Source organism: Micromys minutus, assembly GCF_963924665.1.
Source record: "Micromys minutus genome assembly, chromosome: 2".
NCBI lineage: Eukaryota > Metazoa > Chordata > Mammalia > Rodentia > Muridae > Micromys > Micromys minutus.
This window is the reverse complement of record NC_137971.1, coordinates 15,944,069-15,963,319: the sequence shown is the minus strand read 5'-3', so window position 1 is coordinate 15,963,319 and position 19,251 is coordinate 15,944,069. Positions and strand designations below refer to the sequence as shown.

Genomic DNA, 19,251 nt, shown 5'->3' with positions numbered 1-19,251 from the left:
AGCCTTCATATTTCAGGGCGAGCAAGATAGTTCAGTGGGTAACAGCACTTGCCACCCAATTCTGCAAGCCTGGATGGCCTGCATTTGGTCCCCAAGCCCCTGTAAAGGTGGGGGGAGCGAACTGACTCCACAGAGTTTTCCTCTGGCTTTCACACATGTGCCACGGCATGCCCAACTCCCACTCAATGATAATAAGCTTTTTATCTTAAATTAAAGACTTCCCATTTCCCACAACCATCCACCTGCTCTTTCCACTCCACACAGCGCACACTACGTAGCCCAACAGTCCTTCAGGGCTCATAAATGCACACGCTTCCCAGCCGGGTACTCAGTAAACCTCAAGTACATGCCTTCATCCACACATCAGCGTAGCCCCCAACCAGCCTATAAATATGGCCTAGGTCAGGCCTCCAACTGGAGCACAATACAGGCTGCTATGCATAACTTCTCACCGTATACACACACACACACACACACACACACACACACACACTTGTACACTGGCTTTGCCTCAGGATTCACACAGCATAGTTACACTCTAAGATATCAACAGCCCGTAGCCTCTCGCCTTTCTCCCCGCCCGTCCTTTTATCCCATAAGCTGTTTGTCTTCATAAAACAAAAATCAAAAGTCTTTTTAAGGTGCCCTGAGCCATAAACCAACAAAGGAGGAGCTGGCCAAGGCGGGCGGCTCGGTGCACCCTCCCCAAGTCCCTGGCTGTATTACAATGAATAACCTTTATTTACTTTCATTAGACTATTAAACACCAGCACAGTCATTTTTCCCCCTGAAACTCGGAGCAGGGCCCATAAAGCAAATCCGAAGCCTAATTGAGTTCATTTTAATTTCTCTCCGATCACAGCGAATTACTCTGGTGATAAATCAGGGGGCAGCTTCACCCCCAGTAGAAGGCCTAATTTGCAGCTAATTACAAAACTGATTTCTACAGGAAGATCAATACGAGAAGGAATTGGAAATGACGAGGCAATCCCGTCCAGCCAAGGAGGGGAGGGGGTCCTCTGGGGGGGCCAGGAAGCGGAAGGGAAAAAAACGGACCCGAAAGAGCAGAAAATCAGTTTTAATTTAACGTAATATTAATCAGAGCAACTTTTCCTGCTTTGTGCAGGCTCCTGGTCTGCCCGGCTCCGGGGTCTGGCTTGGTAGTGGTTGCAATAAAAAGGCAATTACCCAAGTGTTTCGGGCAGGACACCCTTTCAGAGTCAATGGCTGGCCCCCTCCTACCCTTCTGTTAGCCATGTGGACTCTCCCCCTCCCCAATTTCATACCCCAGTGCACAGGCAGAGAGCAAGGGGCCCATGAGGCTGTCTTTGTTTGTTTTTTAAAAAGGGGCGCCCATACCCCATCAAACAACCCAGCAGTGCCAGGCTAGAGGCCCCCTTAGGTTTTTCCCCAACAGCTACCCCAGCCATGTGTCAGGGTCCATTTCTGCCCACTAGGGCTCCTACTCAGAGGAACTCGATCACCCTGTACTTCTCAGGAAGGGGATCCCCATTCTGTACCTCCTCCTGGAGCTTCTTAGGCAAAAGATGATGATGATGCTTTGGGGATGCTGGGTAGTCCACCCCCAGTGTATAGACCGAATCTCCACTCAACATGTCCAGTCTACCCCCACTCTCACCAAACTCTCCTTCCCCACCCTGGGAGCCCCTCCCCATCTCCCTGCCCCACCCAGCCATCTCTTTCCACCCCATCTGGGAGGGCTCCGGGTTCCTCCTCTCCATCTGCACACTGCATCTTTCTGCGTATAGGCATCAATAGAGAGCTGTCACTTTTCTCTCTCCTCCCAGGGGAATGAATACTCTCTCCCAGCCCTGACCCCTGGGCTTGATGAAGTCAAGTCCAGTCTATCTGCATCCACCAACCCCGAGCTGGGCAGCAATGTGTCAGGCACACAGACGTACCCCGTCGTGACCGGTAAGGTGGCTTCCAGGAGGGTGGGGGCACTGCTTTCAGTGGGGAGCCTCAGTCTATGCCATCTGGGTCCCAATGTGACAAGTGGGCCCCCTGCCATGGTATCTGCAGTGAGAGAGAGGGAAGGGGAGAGAGAGTCTTCCTGAACAGATGTGCGCCGATATAGGGATAGAAACATTGTGGTCAGAACTCTAGGCTTCAGCCTGAAAAGGTGGGGGTTTAAGGAACTGCTGGCTCTCTCTCTGCCCTTGCCTCCTTTCCTCTCTCTCCCTGGTTGTCTGGTTAGGACACATGTAGATGAATGTTAAGACAAATAGGCCAGCCAGGGAAGGTGGCTCAGAGGTTTCGGGTCTCTAGCCTTCATAGTCCTCTGTCCCCAAGAAGGCTGAGAGTTAGCTCTCCTCTCTCAGGCAGCGTGTATAGCCATGGCCTGAGATGCTGAGGGTGTGGTAACAGCCCTGCAGAATAGAACACAGTTTCTGTAGCCTTTCCACTGCTTCCTAGAGGAAGCCAAGGAGAGGAAGTTGGAGTCCAAGGCCTGGGGAGGTCAAATTTGGGGGAGGGAGGTGCCCTGGCCAAACCTTTCAGGGATGAGAGTTACGGAGACACCTGAGTGACCGACTATACAAAGGAAGATCTAACGGAAGATGTTTCTGAATGTAGAGTTTCATATACCGGCTTCAGAAGGTCCCTGGCACCATGGAAGGGTTTCTGGGCCAGGAAAGTGTTCCAGTAAGGGAGACACTCATTGAGGTGTTATTAAAATTCACCTAATTATTCTGGAAGCACTAAAGCCAATGCGCCATTCGTACCTTGGGAGACAGGATGACTAAGGAAGGTCTCAGTGGGGACTGGGAGACACTGAAGCGTTACCAGAGAGTGAGCTGAGACCGCCTGGGGCCAGGGCGGCAAGACTGCAGGTAGCCAGCATCACAGCCAGGGGCAAAGACAGGCTATAGGAGTGCTCTGTGGTGATTTGTCCTGGTGGTGACTTGGTTACTTTGTGTGGGTAGAAGCACAGCTCTGGCTGAGGTAGACTCAAAGTAATCACCCAAACTTCGGGAGGCTCCAGAGAAACCCACCTTTCCTGAGCTCTCCTGAAGTGATGATATCTTGGTACAGCTACGTCCAGCAAAAACAAAGTCATAGTCTTTAGCTAGGAATCCGGAGACTGATTAGGTTTCGGAGGAGCAATGTCCTTAGCGAGGCCTTCCTAACATTGCAACCCTCCCTTCAGTAGCGTTCTTCATGTTGTGGTGACCCCAAACCATAATGTTATTTTGGTTACTACTGCCTAACTGTAACTTTGCTACTGTTATGAATAGTAATGTAAATATCCAATATCTGATATGTAGCCCCTCACAGATGTCACGACCCACGGATTGAGAACCCCTGTCTTAGATCAACAGACCCTGAGCATGAGCCCTCCGAAACCCTATATAGTTGTTCTCTGGTCTTCCAACCTGAGCCAGGCCAGCTTTCTGGTGCAGTGGACACTTCTCAAAAGTAGTGAAACAGCAAGAAGGACTTTTCTCTGTAGTCAGTGCCACAGTCCAGAAGGTAGGGACTTCCTGGGGTTGGACACATGGCTCTTCCGGGCAGGACTCCTGCTGCAGGGGACACTGGGGGCTAGTGTGGAAAAGTGTCCCCACCTTGAACAGCCCCCATCAGTTCCCCCCCCATGGCCCTGGAACGGTCCCAGCTCAGCCTGGGAACATCTCCGGCTGATCCATCTGGATCCAAGTGTGAGAAAAGTTCATTTCAGACCCAGCTTGACATTCCCAGGTGGCAAGTTAGCAGTAACATCTCAATCTGTATGCGACATTTCAATCAAGCGAGGAGTAACAAAAGCAGAGCCATTAACATTCGGAGCTGTTCACCAGTGGTAATGACGGGGAAACTCCGCTCAGAAACTGGAAATTACCAAAAAAGAGAGAAATGTGGAGAGGGGTGGGGGAGGGGACAGGGCGAGTGGGGGCAGGGAGTGATTTCTTCCACACTTAGACCAAGATCCAGTGTTTGGATTAATAGTGCCATTACTGGAGAAAGGGCTGTAGATTATGCTCATTCTTAAAATGTTTTTTTGCTGGCAATTAAACGGCTACAGCTATTGATCTTTGTTGATTTTATGTCCTCCTAATTTGCATAATCTATTAAAGATGAATGATTCATGATGTGTTTATTAAGGGGACAGACAGAGTTTGCTGGAGGTACTGTCAAGGTGAGAAGCAGGTACTGCCCAGAGAGACTTTACGGGTCATCTTGGGAACAGGTTTAGCATGGTGGCTTTGGGGCCAGGCTGTAATAGGTGGCACTAAGCTGTGTATCGGGGACAGGCAGCACAAATGAACTTTGAGTGAGTTCTTCCAGAGAGATGTTGACATCTGTGAGGATGGGTCTCAAAGCAGGCTGAGGAGGTGAGAGATTCTTGGTGCCTTTGCAGCGATTTTTCCCAAAGATGGCACGCCATAGATTCTCACTCTGTAGCCCGGTCTGGCCACTCACAGCTGTCCAACTACCCCAGAGCCTCTCAAGTGCTTCAGTTAAGAAGGATGAACTGCTGTACTGCACTCACAGCATTCTTTAAAAGCTTCTTCCATTTGAGACTAGTAAGGGCTTTGGCGGAGAAAGAAAACGGTGTTTAGCTGAGTGGAGGCTCATGGGTACTAAATCGGGGAGCTGCAGGGCTACGGTGTGCTTCGAGCCTTGGATGTGCCGAGGCTTTCCACAAGTCCTCAGGTACCCAGCCCATCCTCCTCCCTAAAAGCCAAACCCCAAAGGATGGGTCTTAAGAGAGCTGGCTGGGAAGGCCTTGGCCCAACCTGAGAAGCCAGGTCTTATTGGTATTCCTGCCGTCTCCTGGCACTAGAGGCTGATTTCAAACTTCACCAGCCACTTGATACAGCTGTTCCACAAGGTCAGGACTGAGAGGAGACAGGAGCCTGAACTGTTGTGTGGAGAGAGAGAGGGAGTCAGTGGGCCAGGACACAGCTAATCATATTGCAGGCAAGGGTGGCTGCCACAGGCTAGGGACTCAGCCAGATAGCCTCCCCACCCAGCTTCCAGCAGGGAACCAGGGCAAGGCACTGATTTCTCAGGGTAGTGTTTGGAAGTTCGGGTGGCCCGAGATTTTAATTTCACTGCATCACAACTCAGCAAGCTGCCAAGTCAAGCTGGTTATTTAAATTTATCACCCACTCTCCCCTCCGCTGCTAGGCTGCCCTAGCTCGGCTGCATCTCTTTGCTCCGGCCCACTGCTTGAGGCTGCCGGTCTGGAACAGAGCCGACTCTCAACTGAGTGATAAAGAAAATGGGACCCACTAGTTGGGAAAATGGGCTGGGGGCACTCTGGCCTCGGGCTTCCTTGGGGTGGTTGCTTGGAGCTGCCTTCAACCACCTTCACATCCTCTTCAAAGAACCCCACAGGGAAATGGTCTTACCCCTTAAGTGTTCCACAGACCCTGTGGTCTGGGACTCTACAGAGAGATCTCTGTTACAGCCGCATGCTATATATCAGTCACTTCTTAAGTTTCCCAACCCCGGTAACAACAAGAGCTCTACTTCCCCATGACATGGTCTCAGCCTTGGCCCAGGCTGCAGCAATAGGTGAGCCCAGCAGAAACTCTGGAAGTGATGTTAACCTAGAAGAAGGAGATGAAAACAAGGTCTAGGCTCTCCAAGTCACTGGGGGTGCTTTGGGATGTTCGACGGTACCTTGGCTTGGGCACAGGCTATTCAACATTAGACACCAAGTTTCCTTCCCAGAAGCTATGTGTTGAGTTGATGCTAAAGTTGATGCTCACAAAGCCCCGGTGCTTCCTGAAGGAGCTAATAATCCAGCTGTCTCCATAGAATGGGCCTCACTGGCCTCTAGTGAGCATCATTACCAAGCACTGGGCAAGCCTTGTGCAACTGCAGTTCTCAGAGGTATGAGAGGAATGACGCTGTTTCTCAGAAACAAGGGACTAAGCTTAGCACACGAGAGCTGGGTAAAATATATCAGTGGAGCAGTTAAGGCACAGCCATGGAGCCAGAGTCAGAGCAGAATTTGAGACACTGAGTTTCACACCGAGGTAAACCTTAGTGTAGGAACGTTGAGGCATACTGCATGCAGATAGGGCATGTGATCTTGGAGGCAGGAGAGAGACAATACCATCCAGGAACTGGAGAGCCACTGGCTCTCCCCCATGAGCCAGGTAAATAAAGGAGGGGGGTACATGTCCATGAGAAACGGAGACGCGAAAGCCCAGATGTAGAACTGAGTTCAAGCTCGTGTCATAAGTAGTTGCAGGAACCTCAAACCAAGAAGGTACACAGAATCTTGTGCAGGGCAATAGTTCACTCTAGTGCCAACAGGAGTGACGTGGAACCTTCTGTAATGACATCTTATGACCCAAGATACAAAGGACTCCCATTGAGAAAAACAAACCAGAGAAGATGAGCTCACCATGAAAAGACTTTCCACACTCCATGTTACACTGAGCCATCGTGAGGAGATGTTGGCAGAAGGACAATGAGCATCCCCAAGAACTAGCTAGCACGGAATATCCCAGAGTGAAGATCAACTAAAGAAAAGATCCAACAAAAAGACTAGTTCTTATCTTAACCCAGATCTGAACACATGAGCTCTTCCCTCCAGTGCTAAGCAAACTGATAATGGAGACCCAAAGGCCAATGGATGAAAGGGAGGAGGGGGGGTTGATTTCTAGCTTATCCATATTCATCGTCTTCTTGGTAGAGAATCTTACTTATTTTGAGTAATATTAAATAGGAGAGAACTTATGATCAGGACGGTGCCCCCTCCACTGTGTATGCCTGTGTATGGTACAAGGGAAGCTTTGAAGAAGCTACAACTCAGGTCCAGGAAGAATCTGTGGGTGGTTCCCAAGGTAGGAGCGCTCAAGTCAGACAGAGAAGGTAGAAACTGTCAACTTTGAACAGTAGTGGGGGGGTTGGAGAACTCAGCATCAGAGCTAAAGAATAGGGGTGACCCTAGAACCTTGGGGGACACAGGAAGCAATGCTGGTACAAACTCAGCAGCTTGCACAGGTTGCCTGCATCTCCAATGGACAGCAAAGCGGCCCTCTGGCAGATAGAGTTGTGGACCCTGGGAAATGTACTCAAAGAGTCCTGAGCACCTCCAGGGACCTCCCCTTTCCTGTAGTTAACAACCCCTTTCCAATGCAACTGCATTTCCCCCATAAAATAAACACATAGCCCTTGGCCAGCCCCTAAGGGGTAGGAGAAGGCAATAAAAGCTCTGAAATGTTTCTGAAAGAGGCTGGGAGTCTCCTACTCCTGTCGATTGGCTCAAAGCTCCTGGTTAGCTGGAGGAATTTGGGGCACAGACATTAGAGTTTCCCTTTAACCTTGAAAGAGGGTGAGGCCAACTCCAGCTGTTGTCTGGAGCCTGCTCCCATAGCCACCAAGCCAAGCCAGAGGGCTCTCTGTCCTCTGCACTTCTGTTTAGGTTGAGAAGACCCAAGGCATAGAGGTAAGGTCTCCTTTAGCTTTCTCTGAGGCCTCTGGCTACATCCCTAAGGACCCCTGAGCCCCAGACCTCACTGTGATTTAATTATGGATGCATTTCCATAGCAATGAGACATTGACAGATAAGCAGTGCCCTGGGCCAGCAGCTTAGGGAAGCATTGGAGGGGACCCTTCCTTTTCTTTTTTTAAATCCACTCTACCTTTGAGGAGAAAGATGTTAAAAAGAAGAGACATTAACCCACTCTGGGGCTGAGGGCAGGCCAGCTTAGAGCAGAATCAAAGACACAGACCCATGTTCTATGGCCTTCTGAGTCTGAATTTGGTCCACACTATAGTCTGCGTTACTTCTCTATATCACTTCTACCTATGAAATAAACCCAAGATGCTGGGTATACCGAACACTTTTCCTTCTTCATATACTCTCCCTAACTCACTTAAGGGAGACAGGCCCGTTGGAATAGGAATCAAAACATTTTCACAAATCTACGGTCTTTAAGTGCAGTAAGAAGGCCTTCCTGGGCAAACACCCTATTTCCACAATGAGGGAGGCAGGAAAGCCCTCTCACAATGCTACCAGATGTTGTTTAGAGATGCTTAGGGTAGCCCAAAGAGAGGCCCCTCAATGCTTAGCTTGTTTGCTCTGCTCTTTGGCACTTCCTAAGAAGAGCTTGCCTAAGGAAAAGACGGTAGCACAACCTTTGCCGAATGGCCAGCGTTGTGTGAACAGTGGCGCGCTAAAGGAATGTCATAGGCATGGCTCTGAATTGTCTGAGTGGCCTTAAAGCCAAGACATGACTTGAAACCTGTTTCTCAAAGAACCAAATACCTACAAGATGACAGGAAGGCCCTCCTTAGCTTTTGCCTCAGGACAAATAAACCAATGCTTTTTTTTGACCCCTGCTTTGCACCAACCTGACACTGTCATTTCTGGGAGGGCTTTACTGCCTTCAGCTTGGAATCTCCTCCCTAGTGGCGGCTGGGCTGCCTGGCAGAGGAGGAAATCCAGTGTTGTGCTCCTAAAGCAGGCTCATGCTCCAGCAGCTTAAGCGGCCATTTTTCCCTGGGATTAGGGTTTCACTTACACAGCGCGCCTGAAAAAACGCTGCGCTTTCAGAAGGATTAGAGCTGACAATTCCCGGCTCTCCGGGAACAAAATAAAGCCAGGGAAGACCTAGGAGACCCAGAGTATCAGGAGACTGTGCAAACAGGCTTACCCTCTGCCACCCAACATGAGGGTCTCTGCAGTGGACTAGTAAATCCCTGGCCCAACCTCCTGATGCTAGCCAGCCCTTGCCTGGCTCCAGTCTTCGTTTGGAGTCAAAGAAAACAGCACCAGGAAACAAGCTGAGAAGGGTATTGGAGATTTCTCTTCCAGAGTAAAAAAGCCGAGTTTCCTTCCGGCCCTTTGAGTATGCACTTCTCAAAAGTACTCGAGGTCTTCTCTCAGGCAGAGGCTGCTCTCTCGGGCAGAGGATGCTTCTCATCCATGACCCCTCCTGTGGGTCCCTGTGCTGCAGTATACATCCTCCTCCAAGGGCCTTGTGTGAGGGGGTGGGAACAGCCTGCCTAGTTGTGTCCAGATGTTTGTGGTCAAGGGGAAGGCTTCACCGAGCCAATGCAGATCTAGCATCTCTGCCTAAGACAACCTGGGAGGAAGGTCCAGGTGTCCGTGAACAGCCACTCTGCTAGAACAGCCACCCTGAACTGTGAGCACAGCCCCCCCTGCTGGAGCCTGGAGCAGGCAAGCCTAGGGCTGAGTGGAGACCTAAAACAGAGGCTCAGGTGGGGTTCTCCCACAGGCATGGAGCTCTGTTCTAGAAGGTAAACTTGGGGAAGAGTCTGGGAATCTTAGAAATAAAACCCCAAATGAAGTATATGTAAAAAAACAAAACAAAACAAAACAAAACAAAAACATGTTTTTGTCTCTTGAAAGCCGATTCAAAGATCACTATTTTAATGTATTACATGCAACTTGCAAATGCAAAGATAAAATATATTTAGGCAGCAATTAAAAAGTCAGTGACTATATTCTTGTGTGTGTTATAAATGCCCGTGTCACATGTAAGCACAGACCTCCAGCCTTGAAGACCTCATTTTCTGAGAGGCGGACAAACTTGAGGAGAGGATAGTAAAAAGGAGAGTTATGTTTTCTGGCCTTAGGGCCCTCCACAGTGTCAAATGGAAAGCAAAAAAAAAAAAAATGCTTATTTTCAGAGAAAGGTGCCAAGAAAAAGCATCTCTAAACTCTGGCTATAACTTCGGCCGTATCAATCTGTGTCTAATAAGCCTAGTTGCAGAAGCCATAACTAGCAGCAGTTTTGCTTCCTGGGCAGCTTTCTTCTTACTATTTCCCTTGGTCTTCTCGGTGCTGACACTGGCCCGGTCTGGAGATAAGTCTGATGCTTCACACTTTGCTGTTTTCTTCTTTAAAATTATTTTTATTGTTTTAAGTGGGGGAGGGGGTACAGGGTACATGCTCAGGAATGCAAGGGGCCCACAAAGGTTGGGGTGTGTGGTCCTTCTGGAGCTGGGAATACAGGCAGTTGTAAGCTTTCTGATGTGGGTGCTAGGAACTGAAGTAAAAAAATCAGTATTATGCTCTTAACGAGCAAGCCATCTCGCCAGCCAATTTTGCTGTTTTCCTTATAGTTTTATTAATGTTATTCAAGTCGTTGCAAGCAGATCAGCTTCTTATACCACAGTACAGAGGCTTCCTTATTTGTTTGCTGATTTGTTTGTTTGCTTTATAAGTATAACTTATTCTCTTTGAAGTGATTTATACTTTAGAGAATAAAATTTTTACCATTTATTTTTATTTTATCTGTATTAATGTTTTGTCTGCATTCGTGTTTGTATGAGGGTGTCAGATTTTGGAGTTACAGACAGTTAGGAGCTGCCATGTGGGTGCTGGGAATTGAACCTGGGTCCTTTGGAAGAGCAGTCAGTGCTCTTAAGCACTGAACTATCTCTCTAGCTCTGAAAACACAATTTTAAAAATGTACCTTCTACTCAGAAAGAAGTATGTATAATAACACTTATGTAAAGCTTTCTGTGTATCTCTTGAAATATATTTGTGGTGCCTTATTAAATCAGTGAACCCCAATCTCAAATCCCCCACTGCACAAAATGAAGCAAGCTAAAATACACAAGAAACAAACCTTCTTAAGCCTGGTGTGGTGGCACATATCAAAGCCAGTACTGAAGAGGCAGAAGCAGGAAGATCTCTAAGACAGAGGCCAGCCTGGTCTACAGAGTAGGCTCTAGGACAGCCAGGGCCACACAGAGAAACCCTGCCTCAAAGAGAGAGAGAGAGAGAGAGAGAGAGAGAGAGAGAGAGAGAGAGAGAGAGAGAGAGAGAGAGAAAGAGACAGAGAGACAGAGACAGAGACACAGAGAGAGGGGGGAGGGAGAGACAGAGACAGAGAGACAGAAAGGGAGAGAGGGAGAGAGGGAGAGAGAGAAGAGGGGGGAAGAAAAAAGAAACAGAAACATATAGCCCAAAATGTTTTCTCATAGGACAAATTAAGTTAGCATGACTCCTGGTTATGTTCCCAGACCAAATACTCTCTATTTTTAGGTCTGTCATATTTGGGGATATCATTCCAGTATTGATTTCCTGGTTTAGCATTTCTGTAGTCCAGGCTCCTCATGGATGAGCTATGAAATTCTAACCATAATCCTTAGCTCCTCTGTGTTTCAGTTTCTCATCTGAAAAATCAGGAATTAAAAAATAGGTCAACTGATTGAGCAATAAGAGACATAAAGGAGGTAAAACACGTAAGATGCTGAAGGCAGTGCCCAGCACACACAGCTAGCTGTTCAGCGGGTTCTAGAAAGACAAGGAGCAAAGAGGCTGCTGACCCAATACCCAGCAAGGTGGCACACGTGACCTGATGACTCAAAATTTCTAATTTCGCCATAAAGTCTGGCGCTTTGCTTCTGTCCATACTTGGGAGAGAGGCTGCACTTAGAATTCTCCAGAACAGTTGATTTGCTCTGGCCCATTTGCTAAGGAATGCCTGACGAAAGTGCACTGTCTGATTCAGACGGAGCGTCTGCTGCAAAAATTGGCTTTGGAGTCTTCAGGGACTCCTGCAGTTGAACTGTGAAGACATCCTCACCAAGTGCAGCTCTTCCAACACTTCTGGGTACTTTAAGATTCTCCACTACTCCTGCTTCTCGGGGATGCTTTTTGTGCTAGAAAACTCTCAAAGGAGCCAAAGACACCACCCCATAGAGTTTTACTACAGACCCTCCACACACTTCTTCATTCCTTGTGTTCTTTTCCTTCCCTACCTTGTCTTAACTGCAATGTGGTGGTTAGAGGCTTTGCTTGCTGAAGAACTTCTTTACCTTCTCATAAGCTCTTTTGGGGGAGTATCTGGGTCCACGTTGTCATTAAAGGCAGTGTGGCATAGACGTGGCTTCTAAGGTCGGCCGTGGAATCACAGGAGAGTCATTATGCCTCTGCGTCTCCATCTTTGTACCTTTAAATCAAGGGTGTGGTCCTCCAGAAGACTCATCTTTGAAAGCTTAGAAACCTTAGAAAGTAGGCGGCACGAAAATGCCCGCTCTCTCATGGTAACATAGAGTTTTGATCCACTTTGATCCCCGGTACTATTTTTATGTTCCTGGCATTGTCAGTGAGCAAAGCGAGTGTTTTACTGCTTCCTGTCTTCCACGGGATGGCACATATTTTATAACCGATGTACTCTGCCGTGAAGCGGCTTTTCTCCTGTTTCTGTGATTCTGCTTGTCTGTGTAAAGGGGGGGTGGCAGAGCCATCTTACAGTCTCAAAGCCCCTCACCACACCTCCCATCTCTCCGTAGCACTGCCGTACCCTGGGCTCGCTCAGTCAGTTCTCCCATTTCCCATTGCTGTTCCCCCACTGAGGGAGCTTGCTCAAAGAATGCTGCTGGGCAAATGATATGACAGCCTCTGTAATTTGAAAACTTCCTACATTTCGCGCTTTCCATTATGGACAACGGTGTTCTGGGAGAATATATGACTCAAGCAAGACTTTGGTCAATTCTTTCCCTGCTCCTCAGGTGTCAGATGCTTACTAATGAAGACATTGAGCACCATTTGTATGCAGTGGCTCACACCTTGTTGACTCAGAGGTCCTGAACAGGTGCCTCTTTGTGGTGACACTGCTACAGGACAAACCACACACACACACACACACACACACACACACACACACACACGTGACAAACACTAGAAATTTCGAATGCCTTTTTCTCACCATGGGCCTCTTCCCAGACATTTTTTTTTCAAATTGTTACCTGCAAATACTAATTTTTTTTTAAACTAAAATTTGAAAATGTGCCTTACAATCAACTGTTCTGAGAGTGGCTCTCAGCAGTCAAACCCTTCTACCGGCTAAAAGCTGCAGGCAAGATAGCTGTGGGAATAAACTTCACAAGAGGATGGCCTCCGACTTAGCTTCTGAGACACCCATTCTTTCTTGGTCTCTTCCAAATGTAGTTAGTCTAGTTAGTCTTTTTTTTTTTTTTTTTTTTTTTTTTGGTTTTGGTTTGTTTGTGAATGCCTTCCAGTATAGAGAATTTATGTGCAAGACTAGTGGCAATAAAGATCAGATTTAAATGCATCCTATTTTTCTGTTATTAACAAAGAGGCATGATGCCCAACATGAAAAATATAAAGGGAGATCAGAGAAAGGGGGTAAGGAAGGAGGGGAGAGGGATACTCTGCTTCCTGGCTGCTTTGTAAATGTTAAGAATACAGGGCCTGGAGGAATTGAGTCCTGTGTTTCTCTAGCTTCAAAACTTCCACATCTCCCATAATCCTCTTCTCTTCTAGGTCTTCTTTGACCAATAAATGCCATATTGCTCATCTCTCTCTAGAAACTAATAGGTATTTCCTCTCGATGTGCACTTTGGGTCCTCACCACAAGAGATGGTCAGAAAATACGTACTTTTTATTATTATTATGATTGGCAATAGAAGTCAATACAAGAAAAGCTGCAACAAAGCAAACACAAACAATTTGTGGTGGCACACACATCTGCACTTGTGAGTCTGAGGCAGGGGAATCACAAATCTGAGGCAAGCCTAGGCTGAGTATAATAAGATTGTTGCAAAACATAACAGAATGTAACAAACAAAAAGCAAATGCAGATTCTTCTACTGCCTGGGATTTGGAAGTGAAGTCTTCTTGTTAGTTCTCCTATGTCTAGTGAGTTTCAGGAAACACAATGCGTTAACCACAGTCCACAGGTTAAAAAGGAAATCATTTTGTTGCATGATAAGATGAGGCCCCAGAGGTGAATCTATCACTGAAAATCTTTGTATGTAAACATTCTACTCTTGTTTCTATTTATTTTTTCAGTTTCTTAAACTTGTGTTTATTTTTATGTGTATGACTGATTTGCTTGCATGTGTGTCTGTACCCCACATGCCTGGTACCCAAAAAGGACAGAAGATGGTATTAGATCCGCTGGAACTGGAGTTGCAGACCATTGTGAGTTGTCATGTGGCTTCTGGGACTCAAACCAGGGTCCTCTGGGAGAGTAGCCAGTGCTCTTAACCATGGCACCAACTCTCAGCCCTGTTTCAGTTGATTTTTTAAGGAAAAAGATCAAGCACATTTTGTTCTAGCTTTGCTTCTCTGCAGTAGATCAACACATGAAACCATTAGGAAGCCATTATAATCCATCAGGAACTGGCTGTGCGTGCAATGGTGTTGTGTGGGCTGGGGGTAAGAATTGATCAAGCACTTATTGAGAATCGGCTGTGTTCTCAACTCTGCAGGGTAGATCAGAGTGTGGGTCCTGCCCTTGAGTGAGTTCTGGTCTGAAATCAAAACCTTGGCATGAAGCAGAACTGATAATGCATGCTGTCAATCATGGAACGCAGATGTTATGGAAACTTGAAAGACACGTCCGAGACAAGTAGAAGGATGGGAATGTTTGAGATTCGGAAGAAGACTATGAGTAGGACAGAAGAAAAGGTCACATCAGAGCATAGGCATTTTACATGGAGAGAGTTGAAACAAGCATCAGCGAGAAGCCAGGGGGGGGCGAGTACCTGGGGGGGGGAGCATTGAGCATCTACAGGGTTTCCATCCAAACTGCAGCCTACAAGGAATCGACAGCAGTATCTACAAGGAGGTGGTCCTATGAAAGTAATGTTTCCAAAGGGCTAGCAGGTACATTTTAGATTGGTAAGAGGGAAGAATGTGGAGACAAGAACACAAGCAAAGAAAAACTACTGGAGCAGCCAAAGGCCTGTACTCTGGAGCTGAACTATAAGTGTGACAGGGAAATAGAACCTAAGAGAGGTGGCTGAGGAGAGCCGACTGCATATCAGAAGGGACAGGAGAAGGAGGAGGCTGTGTTTAGGGCTCTGAAGTTCTATATCTTCAAAAGGGACAGGTCTCTCTGCTGGAGGAGCAGATAAAAGATCTGACCTTTTCCTATTGAGTTTGAGATGACAGTGGGTCAGCTACTGAAGATGCTCAGATGGTAGCCAGAAATGGCCACCACTCTTAGGGAAGTACACTCTCTCAGGTGTATCGAGATGGTGGTGAAAAAGCACGTGTGTCTGAGGAGTGAAGTAGGTGATGTCTTCACGTAGACAGTGGTGAGGAGAGACGCTATGGAATAGCATGAAAAGTCCCATGGACCTGACCACGACTAGGACCCAACTCAGGGGGAAAGAGTGAACTAGGGGAGATGCACCCAGTGCCATGACGTCCTCCAGCCACACCTTGCCTTCTCGGGGTCAGATGGAGGCAGAAGGAGCAGATTGTCTGGTGAGGAGATCATGGGGGATCTTCAGCAGATACGTGGGCCCAATAAGAGAATAGGCTCCCATATGGGTGTGTGGGAAATAGGAAGGAGCAAATATTGTCCGTGAAGTAGCCAGGAGGTGTCCCCTTCACAGAAATGGAGGGGCAGACAAGGAAGGGAAGCCACTCACGTGCAGCTATGTTCAGGAAGAAATGTCTCAGGATGGAAGTATCTTTCTAATATTAGCTCCCTACCCCTGACAAGACAAGCCCTGCCTCTCATGCTCTAGGCTGTGTATACTAGAGGTCTAGTCTCCCGGGAGGCTACTGGTAGGGGGAGCAAGTTTTGCTCATTGGCACTTCACCTGATCTGCTTGTCCTCAAAGTTCCTGGCTCACTTCAGAGATGACTTTCTATTGTTTAAATGCTACAATCATAGCAAAATAGCCCGCCGGCTAGTCCCCTGTCCTCCAGACCTAACAGGCCCAGCATCTACAGTTCCACTCAGAATAAAGAGTATGCCCTCGAAGCAGGTGGCAGTAGGATGTCTTCAAAGCCTGAAGGAAAGACAGGTTAGGGGAGAGGAGACAGGAGAGTAGACAGGATGCTAGAGATCCACTAGAGCTATCATAGTTGAGCATCTTTGGAGTAAAACCAGGTCATCTCTACCCATCTCCATCTGGGTTGAGGTTTTCAGCAATACAGACAAGGGGAGACATGCACGTACGCACATAGATACACAATGAGCAATATAAAACAGTGGGACACACACACACACACACACACACTTAGATATTTGGATCCATACTATCCAGGCACTTGGGAGCACATCTCTTTCCTTTCTGAGAATATCTTCTCCCTAGAGCATCCCAGGGTGAGCTGAGGCAGGCCCCTCTCTTCCAAGCCTCACTCCTTCCCCTTTGTGTTTTTCTAGGTCGCGATATGGCGAGCACCACTCTACCTGGTTACCCCCCTCATGTGCCCCCCACTGGCCAGGGAAGCTACCCTACCTCCACCCTGGCAGGAATGGTGCCTGGTAGGTGACCATGCTGTAGATGTCTCATCTAGGTGGGGATCACTAAACTGTGGGCAGCTGCTAAAGGACTGTACTCTGTGGGGGGTGGGGGAGAACCAAGAAGCCATTGTCCTGCAAACCATTGTCACAGTTAACCCCTTAGAAGCAATGCAAAGAGGAAACTTGCAGAAATGTCCCCTTGCCAACACAGCTTCAGATTATAGCCCCTCCTCAGCACCCATCCTCCAAGCCTATGCCCCAGTACCCCAGCCTAACTCAGCTAGCTGACACTGCTTGGAAGAGCCTACCCTGGTTTCCATGGAAACTTGGAACCAAGGACCATTTTCAGGGGCATGGCAGTCATTCAGACAAAGCCCGTCCACACCAAGCCAGGAGAGGAGAGCACTGTGGAGAACCAAGCCCAGTCTAGAAAGAGAAGGAAGCTAATCTTATCTTAAAGTGGACTGGAGGATAGCTGGGAAGCAGAGAGACATTGGCTTCAGAGAAAAATTAGCTACAACAACTCCACATTTCTTCAGAGGACCCCAAGCTCTCTGTGTTCCCCTGGGTCTCTAGTGTGCCCCTTTTGCTGAGCGGCATTGAACTTGGGTTTGGGAGTTAAGGAGCCTGGTGACTGTTCTCCCCACCCTTTAGCCCAAATGGGAGTGGTCAAAGAGTTGAAGCTCTTCTTACCTGAGGAAACACCAAAAATCTCTCACCTTAAAGTGACCAAGACCCTCCCAGCCTGCAGCACATTGCCTCTGGAGCCCTTTTGTGTGCCCTGCTCTCCTGCTCCTTAAGTTCATCTCTCACTGGTAGAGAGCAAAAAAAAAGGGGGGGGACAGAAAGGGTAATTGGCCCCATTCATCAAGGCAGAGCCCCAAGTAAGCAGAGATGAGGTTGAAAAACTAGAGAGCCCACTGCAGCCAGTTAAGAGAATGGGGTTGGCTGGGAGAAGTTGGAGCTGCTAGATAAAAGGATTGGGGCTCACACTTGGGAGGAAGCAAGTAGAAGCCTTGGTGGGGGAGCAAGGAATGGTTTGGAGGAAAATCCCAAACAGTGAGCAGGTGGAGGCTGGAGGAGGTCTTAGGGAGGTGGGGGTGGGGGAGAGTGGGGAGATGGGGGTGGGGAGTCTACAGGGAGGTAGGGATGAGGGGAGCTGCAGAGAGCTCATGGTGGCAAGGGGGGAGTCGTTAAACGGAATCTAGTGCTGATGAGGAAATTACACTTGTTTCATTAGCGATGGGGAAGGAGATAGCTCAGTTCCTCTTGGTCACAGTTGAGCTCAGAAGCTCATTATCCTGCTGCACGCTAGCTTTCCCTCCTCGTCAATAAACAGGCTTTCCAGTGGCTGCCTCCCCCACCCCCACCCAGCTTCTGCTTGGAGTGGGGCCCCTTCTCCTCTACTTAACCCGCGGTTAGGGATCACTGTAAACAGTCTGGGGTCATCACACAGGAGAAAGGGCGAGGGGAAAACCCATAGGCCTGGCCTTTCTCCTCCTGGAGGGAGGGAGGCAGCTCCTGAAGGCTCCCAAACCCACCGTGCCCTCCACCACTCACTGCTCCCAAGGCCCGCGGGCAGTCCAGTGGATTCGGGCAGTTTCCTTCCCTGGTTGTGTGGCCCTTGTACCGAACCTCAGGAGGGAAAAGTGGGAGGGGTTATTTCCCAGGAGAGCATCCCCACTACCGCCTGCCTAGCTTTGGCACAGCTCTGAGATGCCATTCTTAGGGCTTTCTGGGACAAAGTGTCCCAAGGGCCTTCCTTCTCCACCTTCCCCCTCCTCCATCCAGTAGAGTCCCTAAAGCAAGTGTCCACTGTAAAAGCTCTCAGCTCCCTAGTTACCTGAGTGGGAGCAGCCAGACCAAGGCCAAACCCTTCCTGGGCAAGCGATCAGTGCCTCGCAGGGGAGCCCAGGTACAAACCTGCCCACAAATTCCCTCCATGCCTGGGTGTACAGGGATCTGGGTACTTCTTGTCTATGGTGGCTGTCCCCATGCAGAGCGGAGCATGTGGATTACCTGGCCTCTGGCCTGCTCCCAGGGGCCCTTTCCCTGCTTGAAATACCCAAGACTGGGACTAGTGAGGTCAGCACAGAAGAGGCCAACTGGACGCGTTGAACGCCTCTAATTCCAGTTCCCCGCCCTCCCACAGGGAGCGAGTTCTCAGGCAACCCATACAGCCATCCCCAGTACACCGCCTACAATGAGGCTTGGAGATTCAGCAACCCCGCCTTACTAAGTGAGTACGCCACCTGGCAGGCCGGCGGCTCCCAAGGTCGCCTGCCCGCTCGCCAGCTCGGGCGCGCAGGCTGCTTCGGGACACGGATCCCACTCAGGACCACCCCAATTCTGGGTACCCGGATGGGCCAGAGAGACAGGCTCGTTAGAGCAGCGCTGGGTCCCGGGGATCCCTCCAGGACGCCTGTGCCTCCAGCCTCTTCCCTCCCCCGGCCTCTCGGTCACTAGAAGGCTCTTGGCCAACAGTGGTTGTCGGACCCCTTGGCGGGTCCGCAGCCGGGTGTCACTTGTCCTGTCCCTCTCCCGCCCTATGGATGCAGCACTCCTCCTGGGCATTTGGTCTCGGGGCCGAGCCACAGTCCTCCAGGCCTGATCCCGCTGGACCCGGGGAGGGCTTTTCTTTGCTTTTCTTTCCTTTTTTGTTCTCCTGTTTGTCCTCTCACCCAGCCCATTCTTCTCCTGTGTTAACTTCCAGGTTCCCCTTATTATTATAGTGCCGCCCCCCGGGGCTCCGCCCCTGCCGCTGCTGCCGCTGCCTATGACCGCCACTAGTTACCGCGGGGACCACATCAAGCTTCAGGCAGACAGCTTCGGCCTCCACATCGTCCCCGTCTGACCGCCCACCCCAGAGGGAGGGAGGACCGAAGCGACGCGCTGCCTCTCGGCCACAGTCCCTGTCCCACCCCCACCTCGAGACACCCCCACCCCACCCTCGAAGCCCTTCACGTCACCCTGTCGATGGCCAGACAGGACAGGTGGAGCAGCGGGTGGGACCCTCAGGCCCCAGCCCCGCCCGTCGCCCCTCCCCGCCCGCCTAAACCGC

At 49.3% G+C, this 19,251-nt stretch overlaps 1 protein-coding gene across 9 annotated transcripts in view; it reads left to right on the top strand.

Moving 5' to 3' along the window:
• The window catches only part of PAX2 (paired box 2), a gene marked incomplete at both ends in the record, with an annotated part of 77,718 nt that extends 58,674 nt beyond the window's left edge, over positions 1-19,044 (top strand). For 4 of the 9 annotated variants that reach the window (XM_080912770.1, XM_080912769.1, XM_080912763.1 and 1 more), the window contains 4 exons: positions 1,809-1,935; positions 16,110-16,211; positions 18,343-18,429; positions 18,904-19,018. In XM_080912770.1, the coding sequence (XP_080768896.1) occupies positions 1,809-1,935; positions 16,110-16,211; positions 18,343-18,429; positions 18,904-18,980 (393 nt within the window). Of the gene's footprint in view, positions 1-1,808; positions 1,936-16,109; positions 16,212-18,342; positions 18,430-18,903 lie in introns of all 9 variants that reach the window. The other 5 variants (XM_080912768.1, XM_080912767.1, XM_080912766.1 and 2 more) reach the window with 3 other exon arrangements.
• Between the last annotated feature and the right edge of the window lie 207 nt (positions 19,045-19,251).